At 43.9% G+C, this 21,000-nt stretch overlaps 1 protein-coding gene across 2 annotated transcripts in view; it reads left to right on the top strand.

Moving 5' to 3' along the window:
• COL28A1 (collagen type XXVIII alpha 1 chain) overlaps nucleotides 1–21,000 on the top strand; it is a 139,799-nt gene that overhangs the window by 97,145 nt on the left and 21,654 nt on the right. For both annotated transcript variants that reach the window (XM_054016739.1, XM_054016738.1), the window contains exons 24-27: nucleotides 1,864–1,932; nucleotides 3,028–3,096; nucleotides 12,285–12,353; nucleotides 14,467–14,535. In XM_054016739.1, the coding sequence (XP_053872714.1) occupies nucleotides 1,864–1,932; nucleotides 3,028–3,096; nucleotides 12,285–12,353; nucleotides 14,467–14,535 (276 nt within the window). The remainder of the gene's footprint in view (nucleotides 1–1,863; nucleotides 1,933–3,027; nucleotides 3,097–12,284; nucleotides 12,354–14,466; nucleotides 14,536–21,000) is intronic.

The raw sequence follows: 21,000 nt of genomic DNA on the forward strand, positions 1-21,000 counted from the left end.
CGGCGGCCCCGGAGCGGAGGCATCGGCCGCCCAGCCCTGTTCGTTCCCCTGCGGGACCCGAGCGGGACGGGGGGGGCTGGGGCCTGCTGCCCCCGCTCCGGGGCCGCCGCGGGATAGCACCAGCTGGGCAGCAGCCCAGACGCGACTGGCCAGGGGCTGGGCCCAGCGTGCGCGCTGCTGGGTCCCTGCAGCAGGCCCCGGCTCGGGAGGTTCGGGGGCGCCAGAGCCGCAGCCGCGGAGCGCCATGGCCGCTTCCTCCCCCCACGGCAGTGGGAGCTACAGCAGCGGCTGCTCCCGAGTCCCGCTGCCCGGGGGGGAGAACAGCCGCCGCCTGGCACCGCGGGCCGCCCCCCTCCTCGCCCTACCACCCAACTGAGTCCTGCCTGCTCGGGGCCAGGCCGGGCTCTCACTCACCCCGGCCCCGTGCTTCCCCTGAGTCTCCCGGGCCTCCCTCCAGCGCTTGCGGAGGAAGGTTTTTTTTTTTTTTTTGGCCCCGCCCCCTGCCACGCCCCCCCACGTCACCCCCGCCCCGCGTCCCGATATTTGTCTTTGGTGATCTGGTCACCCTAAGTGGAAATCCTCCTACATGCCTGGTACTGTATCTAAAGCTGCCCAGGTCCAGTAGTCTCCCCTCCCTTACTTTTCATTTTAAATTCTAGTGGATCCACGTACCTCCCTTCCTAGGCTTCAGATAGAGAGGGGCACTGTCCATTTAGTCCACCCAATTCTTTCTTTGGGGGCTGCAAGGTGAGGTCACACCAGTATCCCTAATCCGGTCTGGGGATGTCTTCTGAAGGGGATATCTGGGCCAAAGCCTTCTACTCCTTGGGCACACTTGTTCCCCATTCACAGTGCCACCCTGCTCTAGCAGTGAGCTCTCCATTTACAGCAAGCTGCAGCATGAGGTTTTAGCTTTCATACTCCCTCCCCCTCCCTTTCCTGTTGATAGTGGCCAAGGGAATGCTAGGAAATGTAGTTCTTTCCCTGCTCCAGGGCTGGCTCTATAGACAGAGAGCTAACCAAGGAACTACAGCTCCCACGGCCCCCTGTTGGTTCTCAGCTCCCGGGCTGGATCCCTGCTGGCTGCCGCCCCTGCAAATGGGCTGCCCCAAGCACCTGTTTGCTTTGCTGGTGCCTAGAGCGGCCCCTGCATGTGGTATTACTCATTAGTAAGGCTTTTGAAATGCACAGAAATATAAGCAGTGGAAAATATGAGCTAAAAACTCATGGTCTCCTGATTCAGTGCATTTTTCCCCTGAATCAAAGGAGATTGTGCAGGAATTTCTCTTTCTTTCTCTTCCCCACAAAGCACTGTCTGGCTCTGGAGTACTGTTGAACCTGGAGGCTGATTTACCTGAAAAAAAAAAATCAGACATACCACATAATCCAAGACAAGTTGAGGCTGACATGTCATGTTCTCAGTATTGTGAGTCTCCAGTGCTAGATCTCATGAGTCAAGCCCCAAATAGTCATGAGATTAATAAGACAGTCATGAGGTTTTTTTTAAATAATAATCCTTTTTGTTGGCCTCCTGGTTTCTGAGCCTTTAGGGTGCACTCACTTCACATTTTCAAACTCTTCTCTGCAACCACTTTGCCTAGGAACATACTTTAAAAAAAATGAAACCTGAGGTTCTCCTGGAATCTCTCAATTCCAGAAGAGGCTGTAAAAATCAAATAATAACAACCCACCACACACACACAAGTATTGTGAGACTTGCAATAAAATCACAAGAGTTGGCAACACCGTGATCTATTGTCCCCAATAGTTTCTTCATATATATGTTTGTCAGTATATCTTGTGTGTCAGTGTTATTTACAGTCCAGTTGCTGATACAATGCTTGATTTTTTATTTGTATTCAGGGTAACCCAGGACTAACTGGAGCACGTGGGCTACCTGGACCAAAAGGAGATGGCTATCCAGGTGCACCAGTATGTGTTGTTCTATGTAATTTCTTAATGGCAATTAGATACTGTACTTGGTGTCCCAAGTAACATGAATAATTTCATGTATAACAATAGTTATGTGGGTATTAGTTATGGGAGTTTGCTGCTTTGAAGGGTCTAGACCCAGTTAGGTTTCTCTCTCATTTGAAGTAACAGGAACATTTTGTTTACATTTTGGAGGCCTCTAACTTCTCAGCTTCCTTGTTTATTTTTAAAAAAACAACCAACCAACCCCTTCCCTTTCCTAAATACAGGCGTAATCCTGCAAATAATTACCACTGGGCATGATGTTTTGGTTTTTTTAGTGACACTACTTCTGCTAGAAAGCAAGTGATCCCACCCCCTCCTGCCTCATGACTTCCCCTGCTCACCCTCTCCCTCCCTCCCGACTTTTCCCCTCTCATATTCATCTGGTGTCTTTCCCCTCACAGTTCAAAGATACTATAGCTTCCCATATCCAAAAACCCACTCTTGACCCCACAGCACCCCTACATCTCCAGTTACCTCACTCCATCTCCCTTGTCCTGGTCACCTTCAAAATTATTGAACACACCATCTATAACCGTTCCTTCAAGTTCCTCTCCCTCACCTCCATCCTGGATCCCCCTCATGCCACTGAAACTGCTGTCACCAACATCTCTAACAAACTCTGCTTGTAGAGTTGCTAATTTTGGTTGGATGTATTCCTGGAGATTTAATTACATGACATAATCTTTAATTAAAGATTCATCTTTAATTCCTGGAGACACCAGGACAGTCCTGGAGGATGGTTAACCATATCAGCTTGGCTAAATCTAAGGACCTGTACCCCATCCTCCTGGATTTCTCAGATGCTTTTGACACTGAGTCATGCCCTTGCCCTGCTTTGGATTCTGTGACTGTCTCTCCTAACAATCTGTCTGTTCCTTCAGTGTCCCTCTTGGTATTTAAGGGAAACCACTCTTCAGTACATGTAAATAATGTTAAGCTTCTGACAAAAATATCCAGTAGCAAAAATGTAGAAATTCGAAGCTAGGGATGAAACGCCTTTCTTTCTCATGGTTTAGGAAACTACTCACTATTTCTCTGGTGTTGTGCTAGGGACCTCCAGGGCTGCAAGGCTCTCCAGGACCAAGAGGCCCAAAAGGCACAGGAGATCCTGGACAAAAGGTACCAGTGCTATAGTAATGCATACTATTAAAATAGCAGACATCTCCAAAATATGAGTCCAGCAAACCTGAGATGCATGCCACATATGATGAAATGGTGCAGTCCCTTCTCATGCCTTGTATCACTGTCAGGTGTTGATTGTAACATCTCTGGCAGAGTGAAAGCCCTTCTTTGTTTTATATACCCACAACCCCACAGAGAATTGTCACAAATCTACAGAATGTCTCATCTGAGTGCTGGAGTTTGCATTTAGAATGCAGAGAGAGCTGCAGAATGTCATGCAGGCAGAGAGCTGCCTAGTGACTATGTCTCTAAGGAGATTCACATACGTTGTCTGTTCTAGAAAATACCATACACAAAATATCTTGTACTGATGATAAATGTACTTATGTTTTCTGACAGGAATATGCAAATATTTGAAGAGTAGGAATGAAACTCCCATATTTTGGGAAACCATGTGCTTTTAGGGGACAACAACCTTTATTTTGTTTCTCTCCGTTCCTATCAACTTTCTCCCTCCTGCCTTCTATTTTCTATTTGAAATGTGCAAATCATTAAATACTGCCCTGTGGGATACTGTAAAGCAGTTTCTCTTTGTTCTCCTTCCTCCAGATTTGTTTTTAAATGTAGCAATTGCAATGCAGCTCTGTGGTGCAGCTATCAGATTGTCTAGAACATTAAAATACTTTAGGTGACACTGCACATACTATGAAAACAATGTGGAAGCATTTCAACTCTACATTTCTAATCACATTTGTCACCTTTAGTTTCCCCAGGTGCAATGCCTCTCAGCCACTAAGAGTCTTTGGAGTACTTTCCTAATACGTCACTAGTCCATTTATTTTCAGTGTTATAATTTTTTTTAAATCTTTTTTTAATTCTATATTAACTACTCTTTTCTGGGAGTCATAGAAATGGGAGCACATGGTTTCCCTTCATTTCTAGGTTTGTCTAGGAGAAAAGAGAGCCAACTGGTATTTTTAGGACAGTCTTTTATCCTAAGTTTTCCCAAATCTTTTACATTTTCACAACTTTTAATCTCATGATATATGGCTACTATATATTTAGCCTATCCGGCTACAACCAGATTCTGGGGATTGTCTTTCACCTGCAGGTGACACATTAAAATCTGGACCAGATGGGTAGAAACCAAAAATCATCAATTGGAAACAGTTTGATACTTTTTCATAAAAAAAACAATCACCTCTGACTCCAACTAGCAATCACATCCTAATGGCCAAGGACTGAAGGGGAGATGTAACCATCCCCTCTTATTCCAGGCAGAACTGAAGCACATTTGCAGTATGTAGAAAGCTTGTATGTAGTATCTTCTCTGTGCATGACAGCCTGCAATGCTGTCAGCTTGGCATGTTTCATTAACAGTAAACTCACATTTTTTAAAAGAAACCACCTGATATTAAACTTTATTCCATTGTGAGTGCAAAATAAATGTAATTCTTTGGACAGACACAGACATTAAGGAGATCATTTTAATTATTTTGAACAGCAATGAGATATTAAACATTGTTCAGATTTACTAAACCAATGTTAAAATGCATCAAAAGCACAATGTCTAATTGTAACTAGTTAAAGTAAGATACTATGTGATCATGTAATATTTCATTATGCCAGAAAGTAACACACTGGAACAGCTAATAAAAGATACTGTTATCTCAGCCATCCATTATTTATTCCATTTATGTATAGTGAAGAGTCTTGTAATAATTTGATTTACACTGCATCAAATCAGGTCCGGCAAGCAACTTTCCTCTTGTGAGGAGTCCCATTTAAGCCACTGGGACTATTCACATGAGGAAAGTTAAGCACATGCTGTTACACTGGAGTGGATCATGACATGAGTGCCTACCTAAGGCCAGACTGTCAAAAGCAGGGAAGATTCCCTAAATTGGTGGTATGTTCTATAATTAGATATCACCAAGCCAGTACCAGATGTGAACTCCTGGATTACTATAACATTACTATTACTATAAATACACTAAAGAGTCCCATACAGTCCTCTTAGACTCCCCAGTCTATTTTGCCACCCAAACAAACCACACTTAGTGATAAACGGTAACTTATACCAAAAAAATCAAATATTCTTGGTTACTACCTGTCCCAAGACCCCAGTCACTCACCCGAGTCAAGTTGCATTGTAGATCTTACAGAGATAATACTGGTGGACAATACTATAATAAACTAACTATAGGTTTACTAGCTAAGAAAAAGAAATGAGAGCTATTGAGAGGTTAAAGCAGGTAAAAATATATAGACTGTGATGTGCCTGTACATAATTCCAAATGGTAGCAGAGATGCAGTAATTTGCCAGTTTCCCAAAAGTTCTCAGGCTTACCTAGAATAACTTTGGGGATCTCAGTCTTCTTGTTCCGTTATTCTGTCCTGTTAGAACCCATACAGCCCAGAGATGCAGGATCTTTCTCTGAATCCATACTTAGAACTTCTCCTAACAGAAAACAAGCTGACAAGGTCACCACCCACGAGGGTTCATTCTTTGATTGGTGGAGAGGGAAGAGCGCAGTGACCACACGCAGTGACCACTTGCCTTCAAATATGCACGAATTAGTACACCTCTACCCCAATATAACGCGATCCGATATAACATGAATTTGGATATAACGTGGTAAAGCAGTGCTGGGGGGGGGGCGGGGCTGCGCGCTCCGGCGGATCAAAGCAAGTTCGATATAACGCGCTTTCACCTATCACACGGTAAGATTTTTTGGCTCCTGAGGACAGCGTTATATTGGGGTAGAGGTGTACTTTCCTGTTAAAGTTCTTTATTTGCATTACACAAGGCTTCTTTCCTGTTTGATGGGTTATTTAGTTCCCAGGTCTATACAATGTAAATGTTTGCCATTATATTATAAAAAGGATACAGATAAATGAAAACAATGCATGTAACGTAATTAGCTGTCATGATGTTTAAACACCAAATATATTCTTATACAATTAACAATCATATTGATCTATACTAACACAGAAGTGAATTGGCCTGGGGCTTTGGCATGAGCTTGCACCTGCCAGCTGCCAGCATCACACATGTGTAAATGGTTGCAGGATTGGGGTCTAGAACAGCTCAGAAATTAGAAATAATTCATAGATTTCCACCTAATGCACAGAGATTCTGCAATGTTCACTGAAGGATATATCTATTTTTGCACGTAGTCACTTATGCCAGGTCATGTCACTTTATCAAAATGTGTGATAAATGGAAAATGTTCTACAGTAAACTTAAGTGTAACTTTAAACCTGTCAAAATTAAGTATTAAGATATCATCCATATTTTAACAAATCAAGTGTTAATTAATTGGAAATCTCCATAGAATGCTATTAAATACAAATGGGCCTCAGTGAATTAAGTGACAAAAGAATTTGGCAAAGGCAAGTAAATCAGCAACATTCTCAAACATTTATTGGAAACTTCAGATGGGATTGGAATCATCATGTAAATTAGACACACCTTCCACATTGTTGTAGACTTATTCCATGTTTTTATATGAAACATTAGAATTGTGTAGTTTGGGTCTGAGAATTACACTGATAAAAATGAGTTGTAATAAAGGTTGTCTTTTCAAATTATTAAAATCTCATACAATACAATCAGAGCCATGTGTTATAGAGGGTTACAGACAAAAGCTTGGAATCTGAGATCAGATCTCTTCAGGCAGACTTCCATTGAAGTCACAGAGGCTGCTTATGAAGTTCAAGGACCCACCTATGCTATCTTGAGTGTGGCCAAAATTTATGATGAAATTCAGTAGCAATGGGATACAGAATGTAGGAGCCTTGGTCCAAGCAAGCTGTATGGCAAAGAACCTTGAAGGAGTAGCTCTCGTTGCATTTCAAGCAATTAATTTAGGGCCAAATCCTGGTCACATCAAAATCAGTAGCAAAACTTTTACCAAGTTCCACGGGAGTATTATTGGTCCTTAACATATCACAGTGTAACACCGACAGACCTTGGTCGTCGGTGGGCAGGATGGAATCTGGGGCCTCTGGAGCTCAGTTTCCTGAGCCTCCACTGCATGAGCTAAAAGTTAGCTGGCCCTTAGCTAAGGCAGTAGAGCAGACTCATTAATCTCTAAGTGGTCTCAATGCTACTAGCAGGGACAGAACACCACACTCAGGATGTGTGTGGGTTACAACAGCATGATACTATATGTCAGAACTAGAAATTCAAAAATATGTTTATCTATATGGCCTGGATTAAAAATTTAGAGTTAAGGATATTTTACTTAAAATTTAACTTATTTACATTGTTAATTTTTTAAAAAATAGCTTCTGTTTCATGCTCTAACTAGGTGGATGTATATCTTAAGCCAATCAAAATGAAATATTTAATTAAACTAAGGCTTTTTTCCTAATCAAATGCTTGACTCTCTCCAAAGAGAATGGCTGTAAGTGTTGCAATGTGGGACCATTGTACCACAAAAGGGGTAATATCCTGATAATACATCTGTAACTTTGGTGCAGTGCATCATCTATTATAAACTTGACTGGAGAGCAGATAGTCAAAGAAAGAAAAAGAAAGAGAGATCAAAGGATCTGATCTTTTTCTCTCCTCTGTACGTACAGGTGTAGGAATTCTTGTCTTTTCCCACTCTGTAACCTACTTAAAGCTATCTGAAATGCCAGAATTCCCCCAAATGAGCCCAGAAACTGGAGACTTGGTAACAATTTTTATAGACTGTCAGATTTGAAATAAAACTTTGGCACAATGGACCTCCCACTTCATCCCCCCACAAAAAAATGAGTACAATCAGTACACTAATCTCTACAATTAAAAAAAGCACACTTGCTTAACAAAAGAGACTCAGTCATAAATTTGCATGCTAGTCAATCTGAAATTCCACTGAGTACCATTATATAAGAATGTTCCATACATCTGAATTGCAGCTCTGTTCTCCCTGCTTTTGGAGTAGGTTCACATATGTGTACACTACAGAATAAAAATTTTGTATAACAGAAGCGTGATTCACATGAAAACAAAGTTGAAACATGTGGAATGCATTCAGTATAGACAGCACCAAATTTTCTATAGCATAGACAGCAAGGGCATGGGAAACTGGTACTTAATCACAAATGGATATAAATGCATTACGGCTACCTGAAGCAATGGTTAAAGAAATTTATATCCTAGACAACCCAACATTAGAAAAAGGCAAACCACCACTCTCACTAAATAACAGAGGAAATGCCAAAACCACCAGTACAGTCCCTAGTGTATAAATTATGAAGCCATAAGCAGTTGCAGGAAGAATATCATCCAGACCTTGGCCCGTGTCTCAGAAATAAATCCAGAAACGAGGAGACAGAATGTTTCCCCTCCTGTGCACTCTCTTATTTCATTTTCACAACAATGCTATTTAATCCATACAACTTCCTTCCCCCACCGGAACATTGTTTAAAAAATACCACACACAGGTAAAGTTGCTAAGTGATGTTTTACAACATATTACATATCACACAATCATTTACACAACCCAGGGAATCTTACCTGCTGCTCGCATAGAAAACAAATGCACTGCACTTATGAAATGTAAGGAATGGCTTTACAACTCAAACTGGTTCTAAGAAAGATGTTTATTTTTAAAAGGAGTGGGGGAGAAATTAATACACATCATTGTATTACAGCAGGGGTGGGAAAACTACGGCCCACGGGCCGCGTCCAGCCCATCAGGCCTTTTAATCCAGCCCTGGAGCTCCCACCAGGGAGCAGGGTTGGGGGCTTGCCCCACTCCGTATGTGCCGTGGCTCCACGCGGCTCCTGGAAGCAGGCTCTGGGCGGCGCTTACCTCAAGCAGCTCCCGGAAGCAGCGGCATGTCCCCCCTCTGGCTTCTACGCGTAGGGGCAGCCAGGTGACTCCGCATGCTGTCCCCGCCCCAAGTGCCAGCTCTGCAGCTCCCATTGGCTGGGAACCATAGCCAATGGGAGCTGTAGGGGCAGTGGTGCCTGTGGACAGGGCAGCGTGCAGATCCACGTGGCCACGTCTCCGCATAGGAGCCGGAGGGGGGACATGCCGCTGCTTCCGGGAGCTGCTTGAGGTAAGCGGCGCCCGGAGCCTGCACCCCTGACCTGCTGCTGTGCCCCAACTCCCTCCCCCAGCCCTGATCCTCCTCCCACCCTCTGAACCGCTCAGTCCCAGCCCAGAGCACCCTTCTGCACCCCAAACCCCTCATCCCCAGCCCCACCCGAGAACCTGCACCTCCAGCCCTCACCCCCTCCCACATCCCAACCCCCCTGGGCCAGTCTGGAGCCCCCTCCCGCACCCTGAACTCCTCATTTCTGGCCCTAGCCAGAGCCCTCACTTTCTCCTGCACCCCAACCTCCAATTTCATGAGCATTCATGGCCCACCATACAATTTCCATAGCCAGATGTGTCCCTCAGGTCAAAAAGTTTGCCCACCCCGTATTACAGCCATGAGTGTCTGACAGCTATAGTCCCTGATGTCATCATTTCCAGAGTCTGGGCTACATTATTCAGCCTACAGGAGGAGGAGGATGGTGGGGAATCATTCTGGAGTGAAATTTCATACATGTTCTGACGGTAGTTGTCATCTTTACAAAGAATATTTAAAAAATCAGCTTATTTTTTTCTTTAATTACCGGAGGGGGATAGATACATTGAAAACTTAATCTGCCTGTTTGTCAAATAATCATTTGTCTGGAGTTGAAAAAATGAATTAAAGACATATCTACTAGTAAATAGAGTACTAAATCCGTTCCAAATTCTAAATGTGAGAACCAGCGAGTGAGTCTTGCAACTGACTTCAGTGAGCTTGGATCAGGCCCTTAAAGAAAATTGAGGTTTTGTCAGAAAAATGCAAAAAAGTGAGAGAACACAAACAGGATCTTCTGACACCACCTGGAGGGTACGCTGTGAATTAAGAAATTGTAGGGGATATAGAACTGATTTTTACCAAATGTTCAGTAGCAAATGTAAAACTATACTGTTGCATATCACATTCACCTATGATGCTTCTTCTCTGGAGGGATTGTGGTCCTTGTATCTGCCTATATGTTGGATCATCTTTACCTGTACATTTCCTTGTTTGTATCATTTAAAGCAAACAAAGCCCATCCTTACCCTCCCTGCCCCCTGCAATGAGACTTTAAAGCTTTTCAGTGGAAAATTGGTAGTGTTCATTGTAGAGCTAATCATATTCATGTTAAAAAATGCACTATATTGTGTGTGTGCTCAAAGTTATGGCATATATCCCCTACCCACCCAATTGCTTCCAGGAGTTACATATGTTCTGCAGCTCACAGTAGCCCAGAATCCTGCATAGCACTGTACATCACAAGGACTCCCCTGTGACTGCCATCTTGCCTCCCACATGGCACCTCTGCCAAGATTTGGGAGGGGCCTTCAACATGGCAGCCTGTGGCCTGCACTAGAAGAATTTTCTTGCAGCCAGCTGAGGGATTATTGTGGTCTACAGGCTTGTGGGGTGGAGGGGGAAGACAGATGTGTGCGTGCAGATAGTCTATCCTATAATATTGTGTGGTACCCATTTGGGAACACATGCATAGCTCACCTATAATTATGCCACTCACGGGTGATGTGATGAACTTGAACTCAAACTCAGGCCAATAAGACTATCACATCACTTGCACTGAGGTTTCAAACATCCCAAAGTCCTTCAGATCTGGGTTTTTGGTTCATGCACATTTTAACATTTACAAACACACGTATGTATCTCTGGCGCTTGTTAGGGGTACACAAAACACTACCAGGAAATAGGAAATGGAGTATTATGGCTACAGAAAGACAATCCATAATGAAGTAGTTTCCTACTAAAGATTGGATCTGGAGTATTTCAAATAGAACCAGTTGTTGAATTTTGGAGAGAGGAGTTTAATTATGGAAAATCACCAAGGAGACAAAGTAAAGCTAGAGAATGAAAACACTGTACATTTGTTTTCCTCCTGTTTTAGCCAACTTGATGTCACACCCTCTTTCACCCATCTACTGATGATGATACATGGATTTGCAAGCTTCCTCTGTGAATCAGTGTAACATTGGTTATCCTAATGCAGGTGCTCCCTCTACAGGCCATGTCAACATTTTTTTTTTAAGCAAGTACATGTAGACTGAAATGTTCTCTCAGGGGTCGTCAACGTTTGGCACGCGACTCGCCAGGGTAAGTTTATTTACCTGCTGACGCAGCAGGTTCGGCCGATCGCGGCCCCCACTCGCCCGCGCCGCTTCCACCAGTAAAAAGAACCCCTTGCAAAAAGAAATGAGGGTATGCATCAAAAGTTCAGCAATACTGTTAAAATAAATGGATGGTTTAATCTTCTATCTGAATGAAAACTGTTGATAAATGTATTTATTTCTCACAAAAGATGTTGATTTGACAGCCCTGGATACTGAAGTCCTTTAATTTCAGAATAGGTACATCACAGACAGTATAAAAGTATAAATGTCTACAGCAACCCACCAGTGTGATTCAAGTCTGTCCTGCAGAGTTCCCCAGTAGGAGGCAAAAAGTTAACCTTCTTCAAGCCTATTCATTCCTTTGTGACAGACAAAGCAGCAAATAAGTACCAGCTGTAATGGTGGTTTTGGTGGTATGGACCTTTGTCAGTTAGGAACTGAACTGAAACCAAGAAATTTTAGTTAAGATGTTGAACAGCTGTCATATGATCTGTGTTTTGGCATATATAGTTTCTGACTCAAATCCCTGGTAATTTTTATGTACAATTATTCCCATTTTCTTTTTTTATCTTAAATAGAATTGTTAAGCATACACTTAGATTTATGTATGTTTTAAGATATCATTTAAGCTGGATTGACTGTCTCATCCTGGATTTTTTCAGGAATGTATAATAAATACAATACAATAATAAAGTTCTAAATTAAAGAATGGTCACTACCTCAAGTATATCAAAAAGAAGAACAGGAGTACTTGTGGCACCTTAGAGACTAACAAATTTATTAGAGCATAAGCTTTCGTGGACTACAGCCCACTTATCCGAAGAAGTGGGCTGTAGTCCACGAAAGCTTATGCTCTAATAAATTTGTTAGTCTCTAAGGTGCCACAAGTACTCCTGTTCTTCTTTTTGCGGATACAGACTAACACGGCTGTTACTCTGAAACTTGTCAAGTATATCAGTTCATGAGTTAAGTTACGAGATGATAACTGATTTATGTCTCTCTTTTCAGGGAGAGCTTGGAGCAAGGGGACTGCCAGGACCTTCTGGGCCTAGGGGAATAGGAATATCTGGTCCAAAGGTTTGTCAGAATCCATTTTGTAGATTTGTGATCTTGATGGATGCCTGAGACCTGACATGACCTCACCTATACTGGTGTAACTTCTTTGACTACTGGATTTGCACTGGTATGACTGAGATCAGAATCATGCCTAAAAGATAAAGACCCTGATCCTGTACCTATTTATGCATGTGATGAATCCCATTGAGTTTAATGGGACTACTCATATGATTAAAGTTAAGCACACATGCAGGTGTTTGTGAGATTGGGGCCTAAAACTGAATAGATAATCAAACCAATAAAGTCGCTAATTAAATTTAGTAACACAGACTGTGTTTGCTTCTGTTTATTTCTGTGCTGTTTCTTTTTAGGAGTTTCCTTTGAGGAGGCTTTTTTAAAGTATATATATATATATATATATATATACACCAGCAATTCTTGCCCAATTAAATCTAAACCCAACTCAACACATTAATGAATAAAAGATATTACCTCACCTACTTTCTCTCTCTAATATCCTGGGACCAACATGGCTACAACAACACGGCAAACTATATTTAAAAATAGTAATATATGGATTGAGAACAAAAATTGCCAGCAAAAACTAGTGTCAGAAAATATACTACGTACACTAAACTTAATAAGGAGTAACAGAATTAAAAAATTGTTTTAAATGGAAAGAGGAAAATCATTTTATCTTAAGAATGTTGTGGCCCTGATTGAAGCATGTTCTACCCAAGTCTCAAAATAGTCTTTTCACCAACATGCTATATTTTATACAAACTCAACCTAAAAATAAATCTCTGTACAACCTTGCACATCTCTTGCCACAAACCACAGCAACTACTTTTCAGTGTTGGCTAACAGCTGGAAGATTCATGAGCTAAACAGCTGCATATAAAGATTCTTAAGACATCTGAGTTATGTAGCACTTCTAAATAGTATCTGCAGAATACTGACACTTCACACAACATTGGAGATACTCCATTTACTGTATTGGAGAAACAACAAAATAGTAAGATGGACTAAGACAATTTGATTCTATGATTCTATGTATTGAGAGACCTCAGGGAAATAGGGAGAGAACAGCCCTTGTATTTCCTAAAGCACAAGGGCTGCAGTTCTTCCTGGCACTTACATCTTTCTCCCCCACTGTGTAAGGACCAGGCAGAATGTGACTCTGAATCAGCATGCCCAGGCCCCACCAGATGTGTCACAATAGTGACTTTTGGCATACCTGGACATGTGACACACAGGGCCGGCTCCAGGCACCAGCTTAACAAGCAGGTGCTTGGGGCGGCCAAGGGAGAGGGGCGGCACCTGCGGCAATTCGGGGGTGGCAGGTCCCTCACTCCCTCTAGGAGTGAAGGACCTGCTGCTGAACTGCCGCCGCTGATCGCGGTTTTTTTTTTTTTTTTTTTTTTTGCTTGGGGCGGCAGAAATGCTGGAGCCGGCCCTGGTGACACACAACAGGTTAATGTGCACGACAGCCCACCTGTTGTGTTTACAGAGGATCTGATATCTCAACTGCTTTGCCCCTTGTGTATTCAGTTGCACATGTGTGTAGAACAAGCGTACAATGCTACCCCATCAGAATGTTTTACACCCACTTTGTACAGTGGAAAATCAGGCTCGGCTTCATTGGTCTAATTCATTCTTTAAAACTTTGGGATGAGTTATCCCCTTGGTTACCATGGTGTATACAGGAGTAACTACTGAACTCAAGAACTACCTCAGTGTAAACTGTGTCAACCAGAGGAAAATCAGGGTCAGAATCTTAGGCCTGGTCTACACTGCTGCTTAAGTCGATGCAAATTATGTCACTCACGGATGTGAAAAAGTCACCTCCTTGAGCGACGTAGCTTACATCGACCTAACCTGGGGTCTACACTGCCCTATGTCAGAAGGAGACACTTTCCCATGGATTTAGCTTCCGCCTCTCGGGGAGGTGGAGTACTGAAGTCCACAGGAGAGCAGTGCTGATTTAGCATGCTAGTGTAGATAAGCACTTACAGTTTTAAAATGCTTCTACTCTTATCTTTGCTTGTGGTAAATGTGTGTTGATTAAGAGTAATGTTAGTAATTGAGAGTCCTCAAACTAATTCTTCTCTTTTTGCTGCACAATTCTTAAAAGGGAGCTGTGGGACAGAAGGGTTTGCCAGGTCCACCTGGCCCTCAAGGGGATAGCATACAAGGAAGCAAGGTAACCAAGTTTAACATGATGTATAGCCAAGAGTTCTCTATTTAAAATAGTCTTTTGCAGAGATTCCTTGTTTCTTTTTTGTTGTGTGTAAATTCAGTGTAGAGGGCAGTTTTAATGTAGCCAGTTAAATTAATCTCTGTGAATATTAGTTGTGAATTTAACCCCTAAATTGATGGCTTGTTTATGAATTATTTACTTCAACTATTCACCTTTTGTTATTTGTGGTGTGTGATTGGTCACCTAAATTAATCTGAATTATGTCTGCTGTCCGATTAATACTTTTTAACCATGAAAAGTAAGTCTCAGTTTTACAAGATGCTATTTATTTATTTGGATTTGTAATACTCTATAATAAGAGGGTGTCCACAGGCCCCCGGACATGCGGGGCAAAAGGGGCAATTGCCCAGGGGCATGGGTGATTTAAAAAGGCCCAGGGGCCCCTGTCCGCCGCCGTTGCAGCAGCGGCGGCTGGGCTTATCGGGCCCTTTTAAATCACCCAGGTGGGCCACAGGGAATCTACGTGCGTAAGACTGCTCTAGGCCCCGCACTCTGGGGGGCTCCGTGGGCCTGTGTAGGCAGTCCCAGAAGTGACAGGGGCCCAGAATTTCTGTCGGCGGGCCTGGGTGTCCATTCATTGCTCTGAGCACCCTTTACCATATTTTAAAAATACACTGACAGACCTGTCATTTATCCCCAGATTAAATCAAATAACCCAGAGACATCATAAATATAACAGAAGTTAACCAGCCTCCGGCACAATCCCTCTCCCCGGCCCCGGTATCAAGCCCCAGCCATCACTTATGAGTGGGGGAGCAAAGTGAACCTTGTAATGCACTTTGAGGGTTAACAACCTGGCTGCTATGTACAAAGGTAGGGAAGCAAGTTTTTAATGGCCAGGGCCTTAATGTAGAACACCCCAAGTGCCAATCTTTATCTTCTAAATCAATGGGAGTACATACATGCTTAAGTGTATATTTAAATGCTTTGCTGTTTCAAGAATAGCATATTCAGCATTTTGCAGGACTAAGCCCCAGTGACGAGGTGCACTGGCATAGCTGTGTTGAGAAATGCACCTTCTGTTCCCATTTGGCAATGGTTCCAGAATATATTATGTGGAATGTATATGACTAAATCTTGTGGTTACAGTGGGTTTAGCTAGAGCAAGGAGATTAGCCAAACCAAGTGGAAATGTTTCAGTGGTTGAAATGCATATAAAATGCAGGAAAAATAATCTGCAGAATATACAGTATTTGTGCAAATCCACATTTTTTCAATTACAGGAGAAAGAATCTGAGTGTGTTCTCTACTTTAGTAGCTAAAAGGTAGCCAAAACATTCTCTAGAGGAGTAGTCATGTATGTACACAACTTTAAATGTTGCCTCTATCTCATTGTGAGATAAATTCAAAACATGCAGTATTTTTGAGATATGCGGTAATAGTTTTACTACTGAGGGTTTTTAAGGTGGTGACTATGATCCACTGAAAAACACATTTAATAATGTGGGCTATTGAAATAAGATTTTTGGCCTTGCATTTGAGACAATTACTATAATAATGTGGCTGAACATACACAGCTGGCCCTAGAATTTTGGGAGAGTCCAGTGAGTTGTGTCAGGATGATTAGTGAATTATATAATCATTTAAACTACTAAAGTCTTTAATCCTTCTTTCTTAGCACTGTGGCATTTGTCTTGACACTCCAGTAACTGTTTTCGCCATCCATTGAAATCTGTTTTGGTGCCTCAGTGGTGCCAATCACTGATCTTTTTCAGAAGTACAGTGCCCATTTTTTTGTTTGGGCAACAGCAAATTTCAACCTAAGAAGTTATTACTTATGTGGAACTCTCTGCTTGTAGAGAGAATGGAGCATAGGAGAAGAGATCAGTTACACAATCTGATAGCAGCATTGACAGGGCTTTCCTATTATACTTTTGTTTTTGTGCAGAAGCCACTGTGTATCTTGCCCAAATCGACAATCAGTTCAGAGTCTAGATTTTATTTAAAGGTGCATTTATTGATCAATGCTCTAGCAGGAAGTTAGGATCAGGGACCTGAAAAACAACATTATTGCACAAGCATAATTTGCTTTCTAGGTAAGAATAAATAGCCAATTTTTAGTTGAATTATAGCATGTGGGTCAAACTGGTAAATCACTGAATATTTTTAAATTAACAAAATGTGATCTTTATTGATGTTCACTGAAAGGTAAATCCTGCTTGCCTTATACATGTGAGAAGACCTATTAGTGTTAATGGCACTGCTTGCATGAGCAGGGTTTAAGAACATAAAAATGGCCATACTGGGTCAGACCAAAGGTCCATCTAGCCCACTATACTGTCTTCCAACAGTGGCCAATGCTAGATGCCCCAGAGGGAATGAACAGAAGAGGTAATCAACAAGTGATCCATCCCCTGTCACCCATTCCCAGCGTCTGGCAAACAGAGGCTAGGGATACCATCCTGGCTAATAGCCAATGATGGACTTATCCTTCATGAACTTATCTAGTTCTTTTTTGAACTCTGTTATAGTCTTGGGCTTCACAACATCCTCTGGCAAGGAGTTCCACAGGTTGACTGTGCATTGTGTTTGGCCTTATGCTCGGCATTCATAAGGAATGAAATTCACTATTTCTTGAACAAAGCCTCCTTGGACTTTGTATGGAGTACTAAACAGGGAATAGCCATCACTGGAGATTTTAAAGAGCAGGTTAGACAAACCCCTATCAGCAATGGTCTAGATAATGCTTAGTCCTCCATGAGTGCAGCAAGGGACTGGACTAGATGACCTCAAAGTCCCTTCCAGCCCTATGATTCTAGGATTGAATTCACCTGCTCAGTCTCTGGGTAGGGCACAGAGCTGAACTGCCACTGTTGCAGCCTAGCAGATGGAATGATAGAAGAGCACTCTCTGTGACTCTTCAGTGGGGTCATAAGAACTGCATAAGTGCTAATCTTTCAATTTCTTCCCTGGCCCAGTTGCAATGACCTCCTCCACACCAGTCTACGTGGAGCCAGCAATGAAGCATCTCTCTGGCACGCTGGCAGTCTGGAGGCAAAACTGTGTAACCATGCCATGTGTACCTGTAACAGGGTACACATGGGCCCCTCTATCTTCTGTGCCTACAAACCAGACAGAGACCTCTGCTTTGGTGCAATCACCCATGCTCTTTATTTACAGTAGAAGTTCCCACCACTTTGTAGCTACAGGCATCATCAGGCCCATAGCCTCTGGGACTGCTAGCTTCAGCCAGCAGGGGAGAGCAGCCTTTAACTCCTTGGCTCCTCCCTTTCCTCTCCCCCTGGCTTCCTTCCTTCATGTAGCCCCTGCCTAACCAGGCCAGCAGCTGTTCCCCATTTGCCACTTAGGCCTGGGTTTACTCATCCAGCTCCAATTCCCCTTTCTTGATTGGAGCTGGTGTGACAGAGGGCTGGCTTAGGGTTTCCTAGCCAGCACCCTGTCACATACCTCCCCCCCTTATGAACCACCAGGTTCGTCATTCCTCGGCCTCTCCGCCCCTTTTGGGCGATCACCAGCATCATCTCCTGGAGGTTCCTTCATCCCCCACCTGCAAAAAGTACACTGGTCGGGGGTGGCGGGTGGATGTCCCCATAGCTCTGCCACCACCCACAGGTCCTCACACCAGTCACACCCCAGCAAGCATCCCTGCCCCTTTATCCCCTTTTCTTCCGGTAGTGGGTCGAGGCCAATCCTGACCTCCTGCTGGACACCCCAGGTTCTCTCAAGCCACCAAGTGGAGTCCCTGTTTCTTCTCTGGGAGCTGTGTCGTGGGGAGCTCCAGTTGCCCCTTTACTCCCTCTAAGGAGCTTGGGCTGGCCATCTCGCCTGCACCACCTCCTCCTCTGTCTATCCTATCTGGGCTGTGTTGTTTAGGGTTATGTTCATTATCCTGAGAACCTTGCTCCTCTTCGTCCCTGGGGCTTCTCAGTCTAGGCGTCCCTGCCTCCTCCTTTGGGGAACTTTTCCTTTTCCCTCTGGAGGGGGAGGCCCCCGGTCCGTACCTAACACAACAGAGCATGGTAACCCCTCTACTACCCTGATCCTCTTCCATTTAAAGTTGCCCTACACTTCTAGGGGCACCTGGACCACCGGGCAGTGTCTCCTGTCCCCGTAGGTACACTCCAGGGCCATCCATGCACCTGGACTTATCCAGTGCAGTTTTATCAGCCCCCCACCCTCACTGGGAAGGTGGACAGCCTCTACCCCCTTGTCCACCCTCCAGCATTAGTCCAGCCACAAAATTCAGCCCACCCACATTCCATATCTGGGCAGTCCTCCTCTTTATGTCCTGGCCACCCACACTGTCAGCAACCAATCATGCCAGCTCTACTAGGAGCTCCTCAGGGTTCCTCCTTCCTCTCGGGGCCTTTCCCAGGAAGGGGTTCCCTCAGCTTCTTCCCTAACTCTGTCTTTATAGGGTCAGCCCTCCCTTTGGGGAACGTCTACCTCCGTATACTCCTCGGTACTGCTGCATCAAGCATACTTGGCTGATGTTGTCTGACCCAGATTCATTCTCAGGGAGACTCTGTAGCAATTGTTCTAGGACGAGGGCATCCATTATCTCCCCCACCGTTTGCATCTCAGGCCTCAGCCAGCAGATGGCCCCATCCATCAGTCTCTGAGCAAGTGCCAGAGGCCAAACAGCCCCCATCTATCAGGCCAACCAGAACTTTTGGCTGTATTTCTCCACTAACAGGCCCACCCAGTCTAGGATGGCCGCTCTCACCATCTCATAGTTCCTGGCCTGTTCCTCACTCAGGGCTATGTAGGCCACTTGAGTTTCTCCCACCAGATAGAGAGCCAGCCATAGGGCCCAGGTGGCCCTATCCCATCCAGCACCCATGGCTACCCACTCAAACATACCCAGTAAGGCATCCAAGTCATCTGTCAGCCCCATTTTACAGAGTCCCAAGCCTGGTGGCCAGGTGCCATCCCTTACCGCAGGACTCACCATTCATTGCAGGAGTTGCTGCTGAATGTTGGCCTGCTCTCTTATAAAGTCCTCTAGGCTTTTCTGCTGTTCTGCCTGCCAGGTTAGCAAGGCCTATCTCTTAGCCTGGCGGGACAGCTGGAAGCCTTGCAGGGTCTCCTCCATCTCCAGACCACCAACCACATCCATTGGATTAGGCTCCCAGACAAATCCCCATATATAACAGGGCACAGGTGGGCCCCTCTATCATCTGCCACTTCTGCACCCACAAGCCAGCCAGAGACTCTTTATTTACAGTAGAAGTTCCCACAAACTTGTAGCCACAGCAGGGCCAGCTCTGGGTTTTTTGCCACCCCAAGCAAAAATTTGCTGCCCCAAGAGTGCAACTGCCCAAGCCAAAAAAAAAAATAAAAAAATGGCCAGAATGCCACCCCTGGAATTATGCCGGCCCAAGCACATGCTTGCTTTACTGGTGCCTAAAGCCAGTCCTGAGCTACAGACAGCATCAGGCTTGCAGCCTCTAGGACTGCTAGCTTCTGCAATCACTCCAGCCCCAGCTTCCTGCCTGCCTGCCAGCCAGCCTTTATGTAGCCCCTGGCTAACGAGGCTGGCAGCTGTTCCCCGTTTGCCACTTAGGACTGGGCTTACTCAGCCAACTCCAATACCCCTTTCCTGATTGGAGCTGGCGTGACAGAGGGCTCGCTCCGGGTTTCCTAGCCATCACCCTGTCACAGTACCCCTCTTCACATTGGGCTTTAGTGATGTAAATGGCTTCAACATATGAATGGAAATAGCGGCATTTCACATAGCCAGCTTTATCTTACACCTGTCATTCTCTTGTCATTAGTCATGCTACAAACTCACCCCTCTGTCCTTTTACTATGTACATTATATCACTTTGCACTGGCTTATTCCATTTTACTAACATGTAACTTCCAGTGCCATTTATGTCCTCTCTTAATTGATCCTTCTGTTTAACACACTCATGCTGCAAGTAAATCCCTCTACTATCATTTTAATAATTTTCATAGGTCCTTATTTCCTTCTCTGCTGTCTTTTGCTTCCCTGGTCTGAGGCTACAGGAAGAGAGCCTTACGGAAGCAGAGTCTTGCCTCAGACATTTCCATTTTCAAACCAGTCATACTTTAGCAGGAGCACACACAAACAAAACTTGGACATGGGGTAAAGTGAAACATAAATAACTTTTCTGCATCTGCTTCAAGCCTTGTGCTTATGTTCTCATGGGAAAATGTCAGACGTATATATGTGATTTTCATTTCATAACATGTTCCATCCACATTTTAGTATCATTCTAAACCAATCTAATATTTTAGCTAGCTGTCAGTAAAACTAAAGAGCTGTGACTGCTGTCTGCAGTAATTAACATTGATAAAGAGCGGCCATTGACTGGGCCACATTGGATCAATATTCTTTTTGCTTTCTTTTTATTAAAAAATGACAAAAATGTAAAATATCATATTTCTGTTTACTCTAAAGCCCTGATCAGATTACCTCCT

This window comes from Malaclemys terrapin, chromosome 2 (assembly GCF_027887155.1).
Source record: "Malaclemys terrapin pileata isolate rMalTer1 chromosome 2, rMalTer1.hap1, whole genome shotgun sequence".
Taxonomy (NCBI): Eukaryota; Metazoa; Chordata; order Testudines; family Emydidae; genus Malaclemys; species Malaclemys terrapin.